General features: G+C 43.3%; 1 protein-coding gene across 1 annotated transcript; it reads right to left on the reverse strand.

Moving 5' to 3' along the window:
• Positions 1–953: 953 nt before the first annotated feature.
• On the reverse strand, positions 954–19115 carry AMD1 (adenosylmethionine decarboxylase 1). The gene is made up of 9 exons (XM_085056162.1): positions 18568–19115; positions 8441–8527; positions 7003–7129; positions 6472–6574; positions 5633–5675; positions 5389–5533; positions 4284–4376; positions 4046–4201; positions 954–3111 (listed from the first exon to the last, which is right to left on the reverse strand). The coding sequence occupies exons 1-9, from the start codon at positions 18696–18698 to the stop codon at positions 2971–2973; spliced, it is 1026 nt and encodes a 341-aa protein (XP_084912288.1). The 5' UTR covers positions 18699–19115; the 3' UTR covers positions 954–2970.
• Positions 19116–20414: the final 1299 nt, after the last annotated feature.

Consider the following 20414-nt stretch of genomic DNA (forward strand, 5'->3'; position numbering starts at 1 on the left):
GAGACACCCCCACCTTTGCAACTGGTGACCAGCCACCAGCTGGATGTGGCACCACTCACCCCCCTTCTCTGGGTCTCATGACCCAGTCAGTTTTTTTACTGACAGTGCACCCAGCTTCTCCAGAATGCTGTGACACACCATCTAATGCTTCACTGAAGTCCAGATGGACACCACCCACTTGTCCATCATCCACTGAGTGGGTCACCTTGCCATAGATGGAGATCAGGTTGGTCAATCAGGACCCGTCTTTCACAGGTTTGAATTTTTTAGAATTCACTGGGGATTTTCAATGGTTCAAGTATTTGAAATAACTAGATGTTACTATTTAATATCCAGAGCATCATTAGATACATGTAACATCACAGATTAGGTACTGGGTGACTGGTTCTGAATACAAGTTTCATTAAACAATGTAAAGGTTTTAGACCTCCAATACTAACACAAGCTTTCCCTGCTTAAGTGACTTTGGGGGATACCAGCACTGCTAAAGCTTTTCAGGTATGGGCAAACTGCAGCTGCTCTTCCTGTAGGACTTGACACATGAACTCAAGGAATTTTCAGTTGTGCTGGTTGCATCTGCTTAGCACTGACATTCCTAGCCACCAGCTTCTGGTCTAAGTTAGCATCCAAATCAGGTACATGCCTACTTTACCTTAAGAGAGAAACCTCACCTTGAACTCTCAAAGTTTAATGCTCAAGAAAAAAAATACAGGTTAGATGAAGACATTTTTGTGTTCATTTAGAGAAAGTTTTAGCCTCAAGAACAGCGTAACTTTTTCATTTGGCTTCATTTCCCATGCTGCCTCATTTTAAACTACCAATGTGTTGAGACGCATCCCCTACAAGGGGCAGAGCAAATTAGGACAGTAAGGACATAAATCTATTTCAGAATTAAACCATTTAGCAAAAAGCATGAAGACAGTGAAGGGCAGAATTGCTGGATCATCACTACAAACAATTTAAGCGAACTTTTATTGAAGCGTTAAGTTGTGGTACAGATATTTTTAAATGATCAAAGTCTAACACCACAGAAATTATAAACACCATACTCCCCCCATCCTGATCACCCAGATAGTTCAATAACCCATTCAACAGCTTTCATTTTCATAGACGAGGCTTATGCTTCTTTTTGTAAGATGCGTTCTTTCAGTATCACTTGAAAAGGGATCTTCAGTCAACTTAAAGGACCTCAAGCCAAAAAATGTCAGAACAATTGGGACAACGCAAGAACAAAAAAAAAAAAAACCCATTGAAATATTGGTCCTCAATATTAACACCAAAAAGCATTAGTACCATTTACAGCATGTAATTGATAACATTGGTAAAGAACATCAATAATATGCTTAAAAAAAAAAATCAAAATGTTCCAACCACTTGATTTCTAACCAAGCAGACTTTAGTTTAGAAGCACTGAAAAAGTGCTTCATTTATAAATACAGAAGGAACAAAAGAACCATTGCATCAAACCAGAAAGAGTCAAATCATTGCAATGACAAGAGGGGAAAAATAATCTCAATTTCACTATTAACATGCTGGTCTCACAGCTGTTAAAATCCCAGTATTTGCAAACAAACATAGCTGAAAGTGTGCCAGCTTTTCAAAGCCTGCATTTTAGTCAATACTCATTAAAGTGACTTTGAATTACACACTTATTCATGCTCCATGATTAGCATTCTACTTCACTTCTGTCCAGGTGTCCCAGACAGTTCTTGTTCTATGCCTTCACTTAATGCCCTCAAGTCACAGTAAGAGGAACCACCTTAGCAATTAGGAGGAAAAAACAGATGAAGTCACAACACTCAAGCACAACATAAGTCACATGCACAACAATGTCACAGGACTGTCACAAGACAGAGGCATTAGCTTTGCTTGGAACAACAAAATGAAGTGACACTGGACCAGTTTTAGAAGCACTCTTTACAGTCCAAAGTGGCAGGTCACAGGTTTTACTGAGAATAATCCAAACTAATCAACACACCCAGACTGGCAAATTCCACTCCTCTAGCCCTACCTGCCAGTGCTCAGGAGCACCAGCTCCCTGCTCTGACGTAACAGGTGATTAGGACAGAAAATGTCTGGTGCCTATATGAACTTGCACTTTGCAAAGCTGTCACACAATTATACCAAAGCACTTGAAGCCTGGCTCAGCTCTTCCCCTATCAAGTCTTGGACCTTCATCAAATTCTGCCATTGCGTAGCAGTGTGACAGTTTGGGGATGTGGACAGAGAAATGAGCATTAAGGTGAGACAATTTAGTCTGCACTAGTACCGATACCCAAGTTACTGAAGGTGAAAGACCAATGCATTAGCCCAGTGCTACAGGAGAGCTGAGCAAATTCCTAGAAGCTTTATTAGAGCATGAAAAAGTCAGTCTGATTTAAAAATAAATCAACCACCACCTGTAGTAGCAAAAAAATTTGTAACTGTTTTAAGAACTTTCTCCAAACATGAAAGTGTTAATTAGAAATCAGTTTCATTAGAAATCATAGAAGTTCATCAAAAACTGTTTTAGACTGAAATCACAACATAGATGAAAAAAAAAGTGACAATTTAACAGAGAACTGTCCCCAGTGAATTGGTTGAGGCTGAAGTCTAATGAGGACGAAAGCCTTGTCTGTGGGGAATTTTTGGTGATACTTGGAGAAAAACTATACTGTGTGTAATTCTACCTGAATCATTTTTACAAGTGTTGTAAAGTTTCATACAGTAAGATTTTTCTACATGCACTTCAATTTCACAGCAAGAGTGGCATAGAGTACCTAAACACAGAAGAGAGCATTCATGCAAGATATCTAACTCCTTGATATAATAATGCATACAATTCAAAATGGTTATACTATGATTACACCTAGGGCTTTCCACAACTACAAGGTGGTGGGAGTGGAAAGCATGGCCCCCTGAATCATTAACTAGAAAGCAACCACCACCTTCTATATGGGATTTCTTTTTGCGCTTTTTCTTCATTCTTAATCAACTGTGCTGTTGCTGGCGATTTTTTGTGAAACTGGTAAAAACAAAATTATAATCACTGAATTGGGCAATCTGGTGATCAAGACGTTTAAACCCCTCAATCTTCTGGGCAGAGGAAAACACTGTGCGACATTTAGAGCTCTAGAAAACAAAAAGAGTGAAAGTTACTTTTTAAACTGTCATTCAGAGATAGATTAGCACACTGTATTTCATATACAGGTATGAGTGTTACCAAAGTAATTTAAAACTCTTCTGACAGTGGCGCAGAAAGTTTCATTCCCAAGCAGTGATTTGCTCCCTACATATGGTATTGCTGCTCTGTGAACCATTATGGGTGCTGAAGCTACCTTCCTATGGTAGCTGAGAGAGCCTTCACAGGCTGAGAGAACTGGGGTTGTTCAGCCTGGAGAATGCTCTGCAAAGACCTGAAGAGGGACTTTTTACAAGAGCATGTAGTGGTAGAACACAGGGTAACAGATTTAAACTGAACAAGGGTGGGTTTAGATTAGATGTTAAGAAAAAAACCGTCACTGTGAGGGTGGTGAGGCACTGGAACAAGTTGCCCAGAGAAGCTGTGGATGCCCCATCCCTGGCAGTGGTCAAGGCCAGGTTGGATGGGGCTTTGAGCAACCTGGTCTAGTGGAAGGTGTCCCTGCCCATGGTAGGAGGTTGGAACTAGATGATCTTAAAGGTCCCTTTCAACAAAAGTAGTTTTATGGTTCTATGATCAGTGGAGAGCAACACCATTAACAGCAGCTGTTCTACAACTGGTGCTTGCAGGCAAAGCCAGAAAAACACAAAAGCAAGAAATCATGCCCATACAGAGCTACACAGGAAGTCATTAGAATACTGAGACTGGGATGCCTCATCTTACTGTTTCTGAAGTTTTCTGGAGATCAGATTTAGTACATGCCAAAGCAAGATGGAAGAGTATTTTTACTTCCCAAAGAAACCATCACCAGATATAGAGGCAAACTGAAAACTGTTGATCTCCAGTAAAAATCTCTAGCCTTGCTTCATTTGTGTCTATATGTATTTCATCAGCTAATGAGCAAATGCAAGCAAGAAAACTCACCTGATTAACAAAGAGAGTTGTCACAAATTTTCCTGGCTTGAAAACCTCTACAACTTTTCTAATCAGGTCATCATAAGAGGTCTGACTTATGTTGGTTTCAAAACTAACATAAGAAAACTCTGGTTCTGGAGTGATGTGAATAGTCCAGTAAGTTCCCTGAAAAAAATATTAAGGTATTATTGCCACCAAATATTTATTTTAATTACCAATGCTAATTATTAGTAAGTGTAAAACTTACATCTGATTTCATCCCATTCATTGAATACCCACAAGGATTGAACATTGTAGCATCAATAACAGAACCTGGTATCAGGTCACGAATTCCACTCATCTGAAATAAAATTAAACAGCTCTGTTTATCGTGGATCCTTACACCTGTTTAGATTTAACTCAAAGGCAAAATGAGCATCTATTTAGCAAACAGTACACCAGAATTCTCCCCAATAACAAGTCAGTCTGATTACCTGTACCACTGTAGATGAACTTGCTTTGCATCCTGCCACTACGTAAATGGCAGTGACAAGCTGCATGCAAGCTATCACACTGCCTCTTACAGAGCCCAGCTGCACACATCCAAGGGAAGGAAATTGCTTAGAATTCCAAAATATATTGGCTTTTGCTGCTGAAATGGACAATGGAGCTTCTCTTCAACCACTATCCACAAAGTGAAGGCTATTTACTCCAGAGTAAGGATATACTACTTTATACCCTAGAAAGAAGTGCAATCCCAAGTGTTTTGATTTACCACACAGTACCTGAGCTACAGCCAAATCTCAATAGCAAATACAGTATGAGAATCAAAGCCTAAGATGGAAAACAAGATCAAGTCAGTGTACTTGTCAGAAAAATTTGTTCATGTCACATGACTTCCCCATATGGAAAAAGGGGAAAAGGAGACAAACCCATCAAGTTATGCTTAGACCCCAAATCTGCCTTTCCCCTCATCCAAATGGCTCTATGATTTAACCCTGATTTTGATCCCTACCAAAGCTTTGCATTCCTTATCTCTACTCTAAACCTTACTCCTTGTAATTGACATCCTTCAAAGTTCTTAAATTGTGGTTTTATTGCTACTCCTATATTCTTTAGAGTAAAAGCTTCCAATCACCAAAAGCACTGCATATTGCTCCTTTCACTAAAGGATGGGCATTGAAAACATGAAGTTATATTCCCCAAAACATTCTGGAATTAAACCCATTTTACTCCCAAAGCCCTAACTTGACACTTTCTATGACATCTCTCCTACCACAAAATAAACCTTGTATTAAAAGGTAAGTGAATGAAGCATTTTGTTGCCCAATTTTCACCACTCCCCAAACAGCCCAGCTTTCAAGCAAACATACACGAGTGACATCATTTGCAGTAACACCATCTTTCATGTAGAACTGGTCCATCACTACTGGGTCAAGCTCACTCATCAGAATTTCCAGTGTCTGATCAGGCTGATTGGATATCCGACTCTCTGGGAAATCCAGGGTGTACAGGTACCTACATAAAGTACAGATCAAGTATGCATTTTATATACATATATTATTACCAAGTTCTACTGTAACCCCCCCAAAGACTCCAAACTCTTCCCATACATACCAACAATCAGAATTCATACGCCCCATGCAATAAGCTGCTCCATCTAGACAAGACAAAAAGTCCCCAGTTAATGTACCACAGCATTTATATAAAATATTACATTCATTTCATATTTAAAGACAGGGAACTTTCACAGAACCCCACAAGTTCACTGACACAGTCAGCAGCTGTATCAAATAACCAGGCATTTAACTTCAGGAATATGAAGTTAAAAATCAGAAAGGCAAGCTTGCTCAGAACTGGGTCTGGACATCCCAGCTGAGAGGCTACTATCAGGAAATTGATATTACACCTTTAGTTATGCATGGAGATAATGCCTGCTACTCTTAAAGCCTCTGTTAAGTACATTTGTGATTATCATTTATTTTCAAATAACTCAGATGAGCACCACAGCTTCCATGTTCCTTCAAAAACCTGTCACTATTTAAAATTTAAGATTCTTCTTGTAAGTCTTAAACAGTATTAAATGTTTATATCCAGTTTTTAGCATAGTAACTTCTCTGAGAAAAGCCCACATTTTTCTTCAGTATATTATTTAGTTAAATTACTATCCTAGCTTTTCCATAGAGCTTTCAGAATTCTGCAGAGTGATTCTGCAGAGTGATTGGAAGTCTGAAGATTATCCCAGTTAAGGTGCTAAATGTCAAATTTAGTATGATTATAATTTTGATCTTGGCAAGCTAGTGTCAGAAATTCAGAAAATAAGTATTTATAGCTTTTGACTTTTATGCAAGGACTGCTGAATGCTTGGCCTGGCAGCCTGTACCTATTGTACTGCTTGTCACTTCTCACATAACATCAACCCTTCACCCAACATGGCTGCAGTTTCATGAACTTACTTGGGAAAATTTCATTAAGAAACTCTACTTCTTCCTGGAAATTCCTATGTGGGTACTCCTGGTGGGAAGGCTTCATGAAATTCTTACGTGAATAAAAGAAGCTCTGAAAAAAATAAAGGTGCATCTTAGGCATTGAGTATATCCATCCATTTTGAATCTAAGAATTTTGAAAAGTGCTAGCATTTATAACGAATTTTCACAGGACCCAGGTTCAGAAGCACATGGTTATTCCTATCTTAATTTCTAAGCTTCAGGAGACAACTTACTTCCAAACTTGTTTTCTACTAGACAGCATGGGCACAGTTACTCTTAAGTAACTCAGCATAATACCATTTATTAGTTATCATCCATTAAGAGACAAAAAGGGGCAAATGCTACAGCAGAGCAATCTTACATTACAATTTTTGCATTATGGGAAGCATGCATAAATGCCCAAGTTTCAGAATATTTAATAAAAAGAGTGAATCTGAAATAGCAGTAAAAAAGCTTTTTGTACATTCCAAGGAAGATGCAGCATTTTTGACACCTTACCTGAATTGAGTCAAACCCACTGTACTCCCTAGCAAGCTCCAACAGGGGAACCAGTGCTTGCAGTAAGAGGGTGGTACCACACGTCTTCAAAATGAAACGTCTCTTGGAGACAAACATGCTACTCTCACTGTAAAATGGATGTTAAGAACATATTAAGTACTTGACATAAAACAATCCAGGAGAGAGTCGTTAGGTCTTGGTTCTTACCCCAACTAAATGCATTACTCTAAGTGAACACTCAGCATATGCACATAAACATACTTAGCAAATGGATCAAACCAATAGATTGCAGCTAACATTTGAGCTGTTATGATTTCCCAAAACAAGTATCTGCACCAAGCATGCTACTACAGAGCTGTCACTACAGGAAAAGGAACATACATTAGACACCCTCAAAATATCTGAGAAACACAAACATGCTGTGAGGTGGGTTCACAGGCACAGCTATATGATATGCCTTATAAATAAGGTACAGAAGTTAACTACACATAAACTAAGTCAGATACTTAACTATAGCCCCTTAACTATATGAACTGGAGATAGGCACTGATACTATATCCAGAACATTTAAATATTCTTAACAAGTATCTTTTCATAAAGTAACTAAACAACGGGAATAAAAATTAGCCTAAATAACTAAATTTGGAATGCTGTTTACAAATTTAAAGTCAAGGTTAAATTTCATCCAGGATGCAGCACAACTAGTGACTCTTTTCAGAATTTTGTTTTTAATATATGAAGCTTGAAGAAACAAGACTTGAGCACAGTTTCTCCGAGTAGCTTCCTCTTAGCACAACCTTGCCCTCAAGGCAGTCTTTCAGAGTACAAAAGCTTCAGTATTTGTAATCTGAAGTAAACCAGAGAATGTCAAATGTGTCTGTAAAGTTCATGTAGAAAAAGCAAGAAAGTATTTTGCAAGATGAAAAACACATGGCAGAAGTAGTGTACTTACAACTAACTGCTGCACAACACAAAAATTCCAGGGTTTCAGGAAAGCTACAGTTTTACAGATACCCTTCGGTCAGCTGCAAGAGTTGTTCCAGTTGATTGTATTATCTGCAGTTAAAGCTGATCTACCAATAAGGTTTTTTTTTTTTTGCTGATCTGGGACACCTACAGCCTATTCTGCTGAAATAATCCTGAAATTCTGTACTGGGGACACTTATTTACCCACAGACAAAATTCAGTGATGAGGTGCAAAGCCACCACAGCTCTGTCGATCCTTTTAGCGGCCTTTTTAAAGGAAAAAAGAGACAAACATTGACAACTATGAAGAGATTTGCACCTCTGAACAGAAGCATGACAGTATTGTGAGGAGCAGATCACTGCAAGTTGAAGCACATTAAGTCAAAATTGGATTCTCAGCCAAGTGGATCACATATGACAGCGTTCACTTTTTTCCCCTCTTAGAAAAAAAAGAGATGAGGTAGTGCCTTACCTGAGTACATAAGCTTCCTGCTTGTCAGTTTTTGTCACACTTATGATCAAACAATGCACATTCTCCAGAAGTTTGTCCCACTCAATCCTGTGAAGAGATCATAGAAGAGCACAAACAACAGGTTAAACAAACCAAAGCTTGCTGGAGCCCCAGGTAAAAAACCCAAAAAAGATTAGTCTTATATTGAGTTACTGCATCTGAGAGCACAAAAGGAGAAGACTTTTCATATAGAGACTGCTTCTCACAATCAGTAATACTCAATTCTTAGCTCCTGATGGCTCAGTATTCCTCAAAATCTGTTACCATGATCTGCTGCATGAGAAAAACTGCCAAACAGTGAACTCAAGCTTCTAACTAGGTGAGTCAGGATAACCTCAAATCCTGCATCCCACAGGTACTAAGATAAAATTAATTGCTTGGTAACTAAAGGTATGCTTTAGGTTGGACTTCTATGCACTTCAACCACAGCAGTCATTGGCACCTACTAGAGTAATAAACCAGCAAGTTGGCATTAAGATGTTTTAAATGACCAGTTTAGAGTCAAGTCCATAATTTAACTGAAAACCTAAAAACTAATCGATTTCAATGGCCTGAATTCCTCTTTGACCAATCAGGATCACAGAATTCCTTCATACAGTGCAAATTGTAGCCACAGTGCTAGAATTTAGTATGGTGGTAGAAGTTTAATATTCCTGTTTTTTACTAATATTACTCATTCTACAAGGAATTTTAAAATTCAAAACAAACAAACAAAAACCAAAGACTCAAATTAAGCCCAAAGACTTCCAAGTACTTGCAAAAAACTACTTTGATTGTCACTTCAGTCTTGTGTCTACACCAGATTAGCAGAATCCAATACAGTAAATTTTGCTATAAATAAGACAGGAACAGATACAGCTTCCTGACGTCACAAAACTACAAGACTGCCAGCTGTCCTACTTCTCCCTTCCCGCAGCATATTCCACCTGCAGGTTTATGCTGGCTCTTGTCCTTGGAGATGTCATGAGCCAAGAGATTTACTAACCCAGCATAAAACTAAGCTGCCCATCAGCAGAGCTGGAATATCTACAGGAGCTGGGAGCACGAAAGAATTGCCAATATTTTGACACCGAGCAAGCTCAGCCTGCCAATATAAAACTGTCAGCCTAATCCTTCCTCAGGAGTCAGACCTCTCACCCTTTACTGACACTGCAAAAGCCCTGTGGCTGTACTCCAGGACAAAGCAATCACTGTAAATTCCATCAGCAGGTTTCCTCCTGCAGCCACCAGTCTTTCCCTTTTGAAAACTGGTCAATTTGTGAAGCTGAAGTTTTAGATTCTGTTGTATGCATAATTAAAATATCCAGATATTCTTTAGCCTCTCTAAACACTCCAGCAAATAAATGCCTTAACTTCTCCCTCAATGAATTCAATCATTCAGGATAATGCCTCCTGAAACTGAATTCTGTACCTTTACTACTAATACTCGAGGGTTTTCCCATTTAAAGTATGTATTACACCAGAATAATAATATTTCTATATGATTCAACCAGAACATACTTCACTTACAGATTCATACTATACTACCCTTTTATTATATGAGACTGAAGATATTAAAAATTAAAGAAAATTCTATGCATTTAAAAAACCCTCATAATCAAGTGCACATCTGAACAAGCTTAGGAATTCTGTGATATAACTAGATACTTAAAATCAAAGGGAGGTTTACCCCAGTTAGTGACCCTTGATGAAATACTCTTCTGCAGCCACAGACATGACAGCACAGACACTCCAATCTGCATGTCAAATTAAAAAGGTTATTTAAATTCTCAGCTCAAGTCCCACACATTTATTCAGCTCTATGCTTATGTCATTGACTGGATTTAGCTCTGTTCCTAAAACTCAAGTGTACATGAAAATGCAAGTGGCTGCTCACCTTAAAAAGACTGGTAAATGAGAAGAGTGAAATAGATATAAACTATCTTCTAAATGCTCCTAGAAAATCATACTCTATTTCTGATATGAGTACTAAAGGATTTAGTTTTCTCTGGCTACAGCACACCAGCGTAAGTTTGCCAGCCACTCTTCCTGTAAACTGAACAAGGTAATGTATTAAATTGTTCAAATCATGCCAGCATCCCTACTGACATTTCACCTGCCGTGAAATAAACAGCAGTGTCTGACATTGCATTTGTGAAAGGTGACGAAGAGTTCCCTGATGCTGAGCTGTACTAACCCCATTTGTACATTACTACAAATCTGATTTTGTACTTGTCTAAGTATTAATGGGAATGTAACTATCTTGGGCTTTGGAAGAGCATACGTCTCAGCCTTCACAAGCTTCTTACCCGGTCAGACAGTCAAAACCTCAGCCTGCTGCAGGCAAGTGACACTTTTTCTTTAAGTATCACTGTAGTGCAGTTGTGTGCACGCATTTCAGGGAAGTGGCTGGTCTAAGTTTCAGTCATATATTCATACAGGAAGATGTAACAAGTTTGGTAATCCAGTGAGGAGTCAGCATAGCACCAACAATGCACGTGAAGTCCAAAGTCCACTATGCAAAGGAAGTCCCATTATGCTTGTTGGTACTATAGCTGGTGTTTAGATACAAGGGCTGAAATCTGCAGTTGCACAAGACCTTTGCACATCACAGCTTTGCTCAAGTCTTCACTATTGTACTACAGAAACCATAGCTAAGCATACACTGAATGTTGTGATCAGCCTTTACAGAAATAAAGGGCAAGGTCATAATTTGATCTGTTTAGAGCAGCATTAAGGAAAAACCCTGCAACTTTAGAAATGGACAAGATGCCAGCCAGGCTTCCTCTAGAAGCACACATAGACTTACAAAGGGTTGCAGCACTCAGGATCAGACTTGGCCCCATTAGGGAGAAGCTCTGCAGAGATACTGGCTTGTTTCTATCTGCATTTTAAAGTTAAGTACAGAAAACTAAAGAAAGGCTGGATTTGATCCAATATAATCTATTTAAACAAGATGACCTTAGTATTTGGCTTGTTCCATTGTTTAAAGCACAGCTAAGGAAGAACATCTGGGGCTACTTTGTACCAAGCAGATTAAGTTCACTACAAACATAATGCTCGCATTTCTTCCTTTTTTTTTTCTTTTTAAAGTAGTATAATTGTCAATGGTTATTACTACATGTATTTCAGGTATTCAGTAATAAGTCAAAGCCCTCTAAGTTAGTAACTCCAGTATTTGAAAACACTACTTATTTCATAACTGAGTTAAGTTTAAACTTGGAAGCAAATTCTCCAACTGAAAAAGGGTAACCAAGTAAGACATTCTCAATAAAGTGCTATCATGGACTTCTGCTCTTCAAAATTCCTCCTTCGATGATCAATGTGCAAATCATTACTATTTCCTAAATTATTTCCCATAGTCAGATATCAGGACAATGCCAGTTTGGTAATTGCTTTCCTATACTCAAGCACAGTAGAATACAATCAGTGAGTCATTGACAGCTCTCACTGGAAGCAAGTTCTGCAGCAGACCTGCAAAATACACACTTGAGATGGACTCTTCACTACATGGGCTTATTGGCCACTTCATTCCAAAGTTGTGAGATCCCATTTCTGAATTTTCAAATAACTGCCACTTAGCCAGAGTCAAATCAGTTTCTCGAATGGCCAAGCATGATGTACCTTAAATGACTGCTCCTTCTCAGAGAATAGCAAATGAAAATGGAATACATCTACTCAAGTGTGAAGAACCCTCCTTGCTTGAATGGTAAAAAGCTATTTGTTCTACACTTGACTAGCAGAACATGCCAAAAGGGGGAAAAAAATTTAAAAATGAGGTTTAGCAATCTACTCCTATTCCTGTGTTGCAATATTTAGTGCCTTATCAATAGGCTTGTTACCAAAGAATAACTTCCATTCAAACTGCCAACCAGGTATGTGAGTAAGGAAAAGCTAATCTAATTGAGAAGTAATTTAATTCTAGGAAGTAAGCTTCATGTCTGTAATGAATAGACAACAGTCCCTCTCAACCAAGTTCCAAAGCATCATATTTGCTCCTTCATTTCAGAAGGAAGTTTTCCTTGACAGATAAAACTGTGCTTTTGAAGGCAAGTTATTGGCCTCTTCTGAGCCTTTACCTTCAGGGGTAAAACACATTAACAAGAGTCAAGCATACCAGGCACAATACTGCTGTTTCAGGCCAACTGGGAATGTGCTAACAGCAATTTGAAGAGATTAAGAACTACATCAAGAACTCAATCCTATCAGCAACCAACAGCCTCCTCAAGGACACCACCCCACCATCCCAGTAACAGTACCTTGGCTAAGGCAGCTGGACAGCACTGGGAAGAAAAGCTGTTTTGCAGTAGGGCAGGAATTCTTTGGAAATAAATCATATGGAACTCCTAAAGACAGCTTAAGCCACATAAATACTCTTGCATAGCTTTTCATAAAATAGAACAGCTGACAATTCTGTAGTACCAAAAGTAACAAGCCTTTTAATCTTGACTGTAAGACTCTGTTTTAACATCAAGCATTTAACTGTAGAGCAATTTTTTATCCCTCACCTGTTACCTACTAAGTACTTTCAAGAGCCACATAGATATCAGTTACCTCATTAGCAGACTACAGTTAAATAGGCAAATTCCTACCAATACTATGATCCAGACAGCCAAACTTAATACTGTGTCTAAACTGCCTGTGTGGAGGAGACTCAGCCAAGGCACACAAAAGCTGGCCAAGTATCAGTGGTTTCAAGCATCCTGAAACAGGTAGGAGCAGTACAGACCACACAAAAGTCACAAGCATTTTGAAGCACCTCCCAGCAGAATACCCTCGTGAAATACCCTCATGTATTTCTCTGCAGACAGCTGGACGTGAATTACTTCCTATCAGAAATATAACTTAATTTATAAATTGCTGTTTAAGATAGATTACCTTGAACCACTTACACAGCCTGAGTTTAGGTGCAAGGCACTTGCAACTTGATAATTTTACTTTGGCAGTATCTGTGGGGTGCACAAAAGTGTCACACCCTTTATATGCTCTGAGCACAGATATACAGAGGGACTGTCCACATCTCCCTTATCTTAAACTTAAGAAGCTCTCTGGGGACATGCACCTAATCTTGAAAGACAGGCACCTGAATGGAAAACTGTATCCACATCAAAACTGATTCTATGCAGTACTCCTCACAAAATCCTTAACTAGAAAGTCCCAAGCCAACCAGTTAAGAGCATCATTCCCAAATGAAACTAAGACATTTGAGCAATGGCACAAGGATAGCCACAGATAGTGCTCTGAAGGCTGCATATTTCTCCTGTTGCAGGCCTTACACCACTATCACAGTTACATGGAATGGGGACTCCATCCTTTATGTCCAAAGATACTCAATGGGTATTCCCAAGCCTTTCACATCCAAGGACATCCAAAGTGTTTAAAGAAACATGAGCCCCAGCAGGCACAGCAGGACTTACAAGCAACATTCAGGGCAAATTCGAGTGTAATTTTCTCCAGAAGGAAAATACTGTAAGGCAGCAAGTATCTATCAAAAGCCCCAAGTCTTTCTGTTCTCCTGGCTGAGCAAATAACTACTAGGAAAGCCCTTTGAGAAATACTCCAGCAGCTGCTTATTTATTTTCTAAAGTCTCACTAAGGGCCCAGACCTTTGACAGAAAGTGACTAACCAAATGCTTCGGCAGTTTCAGTGGTAAGGCAGGAAAATGTCAGAAAGTCTTCAACATAAGTCTCCACTTCCTGCAAGCAGTATCAGAATCAGCAGTAGTGAGAATAAAAAGGCTTGTTTCCTTGAGTGAAACCATTCTTTAATTATGATTTTGAGTCACAAGAAAATATTTTACCTGCAGTTTTGAACCCAACCTAAAATCTGGTTAATATCCATTTCTATGAGGGGAAGACTGCACTCTTACATAAAGTTCTCCAGATAACCTTGCACTGCCCATTAAAAAAAAACAAAAACTCAGCAAGTACACAGGGACAGAAGCCCTTATCTTAGTACAGCCTGCCTTCTTTCCAGAGTCCCTTCATTTTTGCTCCAAAGCACTGCAGGAGTAAGAGCAGAGCAGGTCTCATGGCCCACCTTCCTGGTACCTTCAATGTTTGAGGAAACAGGCAGGTAACACTGCTCAGGAAGAGGGAAGGGGCAGAGGTGCAGCAGCACTGCAGCAGTGAGCTGACTCAGGCTACAGGGTGCAGTACAAAGCAAGGATTTACAGGACTCCTATCAAATCCTTGACTGTATCGGTGCTTGGGAGCTTTCTTGTAGCTCAGGATCAGAATGTTGCATCACTGTCACCCCATACTGCTCATTGCTGCAGTTTTCTCCAGCTTGTGTCTCCACATAATGTGGAAGCAGATTAACAAGTCCATAAATAAGCTTAATTTCTGAGTATTCTTCAGGGTTGAATACATGAGAGATGGGCTTTTAACACTGGCATCATTTATTTATGGTTTCAAACTTCTGTATGTTCAACATCCTGATAATCCTTGAGATGGCAAATGCATAGCTGCACATCTCTGAAGGCATAAACAGCTTATTTTACTGTGGGGATAGTGAACACACTACAGAGTCACCATGGAAATCCAGGGCTTGCAGCAAGTTCATCACATTTTTAGCAAACCCTCTGTTTTCTATACATAGTTTAAGGCTATTTTTTTAGGAAAAAAAAACATGCTTTACAAAGCATAAGTGAGAACAAGCAATAAAATTAAAGCAAATTATTTTGAGACCACAAAAACATTAATTTCATTCCACTGCTGAATATAAGCAGGGTAAGCATATTCAGATGCTTGCCACTAACTATTTCAACCACAAGACCTTTCTGCGTAACTCATTAACAAGTAGGCAAAAACACCCCAAAACTTAACAAGAAAGTAAAGCCCAAGTTCAATACTTTTTAGCTGGGACCTTTATTGAATGTATTATATTGGCAGTCAGATCTTTTCTGGAATACATTACACCTAATCCAAGCTTTTATCCAGAAAGCAGGTTTGTCCACAGGAGGAAAAAAATGCGGGGAAAAAAAATCTTAATTGCATCAGCTCAAGAACTTTTTTCACTGATGATATCCACCAAAGACTTTAAAATATCTAATCCCTAACAAGCACATACAACATGGAAATTTTCAGCTTTGAACACCAGCTTAGTCATTCAGTAGATGAATGGTTCACATTTCACTACTAAGCAGGTATTGCAATACAAAAGGCAAGCTCAACTGGTTTGCAACTTGATTCTAATTTAGCTATTGTTCTACAGTTTCAGCTTTGATTTCAGGTTCTGTTCAACATAAACTAGCTTATTCAATCACCTTTATAGAATTAGCATAGTAGGATATATTGTATTCAGGACTTTCATTGGCATCTATCAGCTGTAATAGGTAATTTACTTCTGACAGTTCCCCAAAAGAGAATGTTTGTAGAAGTTCATTTCATTCTAGAAACACACTATCACTGATAATTACAAGTGGACTCACGTTAATGGCACCTTCAGGCATGTCACAGCTTCCTACCAAAAAAAGTAAGCAACTTCGATTAACGCGTTGTATTAAGAGCCAATTAACAGAAAAGCCTTCAAAGCTTGTGCACAGCTCTGACACTGTGTTAAAGACCACAAGTTCAACAGTTAACAGCTTTTATCTACTCTATTAAAACTTTACAGCCATATCTAAACCGCACAGAGGAACTGTCCCAGTACCTACCCTGCAATTACGTTAAATGCTCTTGAGCAGTTTAAAAGTTAAGTTTGCAGTTTTGCAAACACAAGTCTGAGCCGACAAATGGAACACCAGAGCATGGATGTGTCAGCGAGGAAAGCATTTGCAGAATGCCATCTCCAAACTACATCTGTATATTAACACAAAGTCAAACGAGTACTTTTGGAATCTTTCACATTTAAAGTCAAACACTACAGGACTCCTCAAGTGCCTACATAGCTCACAATCTGCAAGTATTTCGGCTAGAATTTTCCTTCCAGGATTGCCTGGACATTAACTACACAAGCTGCTACCCTGTATCTGCTACACCACTAAGTCTCAAGGAGCTATAAAACCACACTTGATGTTTTCCACCTTAAGTACCTTATTCAGAAAGGTCTAAATAGCTTCACAAGTCAAAGTTACATGAGCAAATCACCTCACTAAACCAACAGGTCGGAGGTAACAATGTATTCTGCAGTGCTTCTAGTGCAGCAGAAATGAAGCTTCCACTAACCATGAACATGCAGACATGCATACACAACATGGGCTATTAATTATTTTTTAAAAAGGCAGTTATCTCACTCTCAATTCAGATCTGTGAATAGCTAACTCTACCGATATATATATGGGATATTTGCTGAGGAATACCAAAAGCAAATACAGATAGGATACATCCTGGAATGAAGATGCTACCTTCATTAACCTATTCCAAACATCAGATACATGATGACAAGCTCTCTTGCTCAAGCTCTCTGACCGGGGACCACTGGGCAACAGAAAAATGCACAAGCAGATCTGGACAGATTGAGAGCCAGATGCTCCAGGTACCACCCAAACCCGGAAAGCTGAACAGCAGACCATACTGAAGGTGAACTACTGACATAACTATAACCTTCAGATCTGCTCTGTTTGCTTCGGACAAACCTGCCTTTGCCCATATGTCAGCTGATCCCACCTACATACCATTTTTGTTGTCACTGCAAGCTCATGCATAGTTCTGCAGATTTTGCTTTGTACTTTAGGCTTGCAGATACCATTTTCTGACATTTAGAGAACACAATTTCTTGCAGATCTACTGTTGGACCTCCCAAGTCAGAAGTCTAAGTATTCCACAGACTCGTTGAATAGTCTGGGTTGGAAGGGGCCTTGAAGACCATGTAGCTCCAGCGTTTCCAGAGTGTCTCCCTACCAAACCCGGCACTGGCAATCCCCAGCAGAGCCGCCTCACGCCCGCCTTGCCCAGCGCGGCTCCAGCGCCGGCCGTGTGCCGGCAGGTGGCCATCGGCTCCGCGCTAACAAAGGCGGCGCGGGCACATTCCTGGCGGCGGGCGGAGCGGCGGGAGCCGGTGCCGAACACGTGCGCGGGGAGCGGAGCGGAGCCGAGCGGGCCCCGGGCCTTCCTTCCCCGCCCCGGGCGGCGCCGAGCGCGGCGCCAGCGCATTCCCCACATGCCCATTGGGTGACGGGCGCGGCCCGGCCCTCCGCGGCGTCCCGCTCCCATTGGCCTCGGCTCCTCAATGGGGGAGAGCGGCGGCAGCGGCGGCGCGGCCCGGGAGCGCGGCCAGGACACTCACGTGTAAACCGCGGCTCCAGCCACACTTCTGGGGGAGGAGGGGGCATCCCCTTTCCCCATGCCTCCCTCGCTCCCGTGCCCACCGCACCGCAGGGAGACACGGGGAGGGTCCCCGGGTACCGCCCGCTTCCCTCGGCGGGAGCCGCTCTAGGGACCTGTCCGGCTGCGCGGTGCCAAACCGGCCATGTGAGGGAACCATCAATCCTCGCCGCGACATAGAGAGCTATTTCCCTTCCCAGCTTTCATTAACTGGGAGAGAGATTCCTGAGCCCACGCTCTCGGCAGTACGGCACGGGCAGGGATTTCCCGAGCCTTCTCATCCCGAAAGTGGCCGCAGGAGCGGGACAGCCGCTGCCCGGCGGGAGCCGCCGCAGAGGGGTGGGCGCCGCAGCCGTGCCCCGGCCGCCAGCGGCACTGCGACAGCGCGACACCGCGCCCGCTCCCGGGCGGCGCGGCACACGCCCGGCTCCGCTCCGCTCCGCTCCCCGCTCCGCCACATGTTGCCAGCGGGAACCGCGCGGGGTTGCACGAGGAGGCGGCGCGGAATGACTTCCGTCCCCGGCACCGCCACCTCCCGCCCGCCGGGGCGAGGGGAGCCTCCCTGCCCAGGGGTCTCTGGAGGGCGGCGGAAGGTCACCCCCAGCGGGGAGATGCCGGGGCTGTCACCGGGGGAGCGGGAAGGCGGCCGGCAGCGCGGGGGCCCAGCCCCCACCGAGGGCCACCCCGGAACCTGCCTTTCCCCGGCGCGGCCGCCATCGCCCCCCAAAGCGCCGCCACACCCGGGCCCTCCAGGGACCCTCCCGCCCCGCCGGCCGCCCCCCGAGGGCAGCGCTGCCGCCTCTCCCCGCTCCGACCCCACCCCGCGCCGGCCGGGAGCGGACCTGGGTATGGTGCGGAGGTCGCCGGACCCCTTGCTCTGGTGCGGCTCCTGCTGCGCGGGCTGCTGCCGGGCGAACCACACCTCCAACAGCTTCTCGGTCCCTTCGAAGAAGTGTGCACCGCTCTCCTTCATGGTGAGACAACTCGGCAACCAACAACCACAGAAATTAAACGACAACCAAACTGCCGCCCCCGGCCGCCACCGTTCGCTGCTGCTGCACGGGCCGCGCTGCTGCTGCCGCCGCCGGGTCCCAGTCCGTCCCGGGCGGGTTTCACCTTCTGGGGGATTTGCTTAATATTAATTTTTTGAGGAAAAAAAAAAAGAAATAAGTAGAAGAAGGATTTTTTTTTTAAACGGGCGAAAACCACCCGGAGTGCGCGGCGGCGGATGCGGCGTGAGCGTGTGTGAGCGGGTTACAGTCCGAGCGGGGATGCAGGCGGGCGATGCGGTTCGGTTCCTTGTAGTCCGTGTGTTCCCCTGTTACAGAGAAGAGCGTTGAGCGAGCGCTAGCTAATGTCGCCGGCCATACTGTGTAAGCGAGGGGCCAGTGCGCACGCAGCAGCCTTTATAAGCCGTAGGTACCCGCATCACGCCGGGTCGCGCTGCACCATTGGGCGGCAGCCGCTCCGGCCCGCCCTTCTCTGCTTGCCATAGGGCGGCAGCGACGCCCGTCGAGGCATATGCCGGTTGCTCTGGCCCCTCCCGCTGCAGCCCGCCCGCCAGCCCGCAGGGAGCGGGAGATGGAGCGCGGGCGGCGGCGGGCTGGGGCTGGGGCAGCGCTCGGGGCCGCGGTGTGGCGGCCGCACCGGGATCGCACCCGGATCCACCCGCGCCGCCCCGAGTAGGGATGGGAAGCACGGCCTGTGGTCGGCAGTGAGCCGTGCCATGCGGAGCAGGGCTGAACACGGCCTAGGGACGGCGGGGGAGCATCCCCCGAAACCATTCGGCGCGTAGCAAGGGGCGATCCCGAGAATTCCGGCTCTTCCCGGGCCGCGGCGGCAGCGCTGTGCCCGCACCCGGCGTGCCTTCCTTCTGCGCCCGCCGGACGGCGCTTCCCTCGCTCGTGAGGGGGAGCTCAGCCGAGCGTTCAGGCGCAGTTCCCGTTCCCTTCGCCCCTTCCAGGAGCCCAGCGTGTGTGACCGGGAAGTGGGCAGTCACAGGTCCGGGGGTGTGTGGCTCAAGGAGCGAGTGACCGGGCAGGGCATGTGCGGCTATGAGTGCACACGGGAGGGACCGCTGATCTGTATGCGCGGTATGATCTGCGACTTTTCCTAATATTTAGAATAAATTGTTGAAAAACAGATAGGTTTATGGTTGCTTTTAAAGCATTTTTTAGCGACACTATAATACGTTGTAAGCTCAGTGTTGCAATACTCCGTAGTTCGAGGAAAGGCTCGCTGCTGACCAAACGAAGAACAGAAAATCCCGTCTTCCCCGATGAGCCTATGGTACTTGCACTACATGGGACAGGCAGCAGCAGATGGCTGGGGCCAGATGAATGAGTCCCTACTGGGAGACAGTGAGATAGTATCGGACAGCATAATAGGCAGTGGGTTCTGTCCACCAGCGGAGGAGTGAGTCACTGAGCCAGTGAGTCATTCCCCAGGCAGCTGGACGTGAATCATTCCCTAGGTGGCTAGTTGCCGCTGGATGCTCACATGGCACAGCCTTAATAGCTGGCAGAGAACCATGTTCTCTAGTGCTGGGGCTCCACTGGTTTCTATTAACTTTGTGGGAGTTGTGACTACCCCAAAAAAGAGGTCTTCTTTCCTCAGCCGTTTGTCTGTGCTCCATTCTGCCTCCTTCCTTGTGCCAGCACAAGCACTTGCATGGCTGTGTAGTGGATGG

Source organism: Lichenostomus cassidix, chromosome 3 (assembly GCF_008360975.1).
Source record: "Lichenostomus cassidix isolate B80296 chromosome 3, HeHo_3.0, whole genome shotgun sequence".
NCBI classification, from domain to species: Eukaryota; Metazoa; Chordata; class Aves; order Passeriformes; family Meliphagidae; genus Lichenostomus; species Lichenostomus cassidix.

Bases quoted from the DNA above. Each gene is read 5' to 3' on its own strand.
- AMD1 (XM_085056162.1), bottom strand. From the start codon at position 18,698: ATGAAGGAGAGCGGTGCACACTTCTTCGAAGGGACCGAGAAGCTGTTG. The intron at 8,528-18,567 runs GTCCGCTCCCGG...ATCTCTTCACAG, and splicing joins GACCTCCGCACCATACCCAG to GATTGAGTGGGACAAACTTC. The intron at 6,575-7,002 runs GTAAGGTGTCAA...TATTTTTTTCAG, and splicing joins GTGGGTTTGACTCAATTCAG to AGCTTCTTTTATTCACGTAA.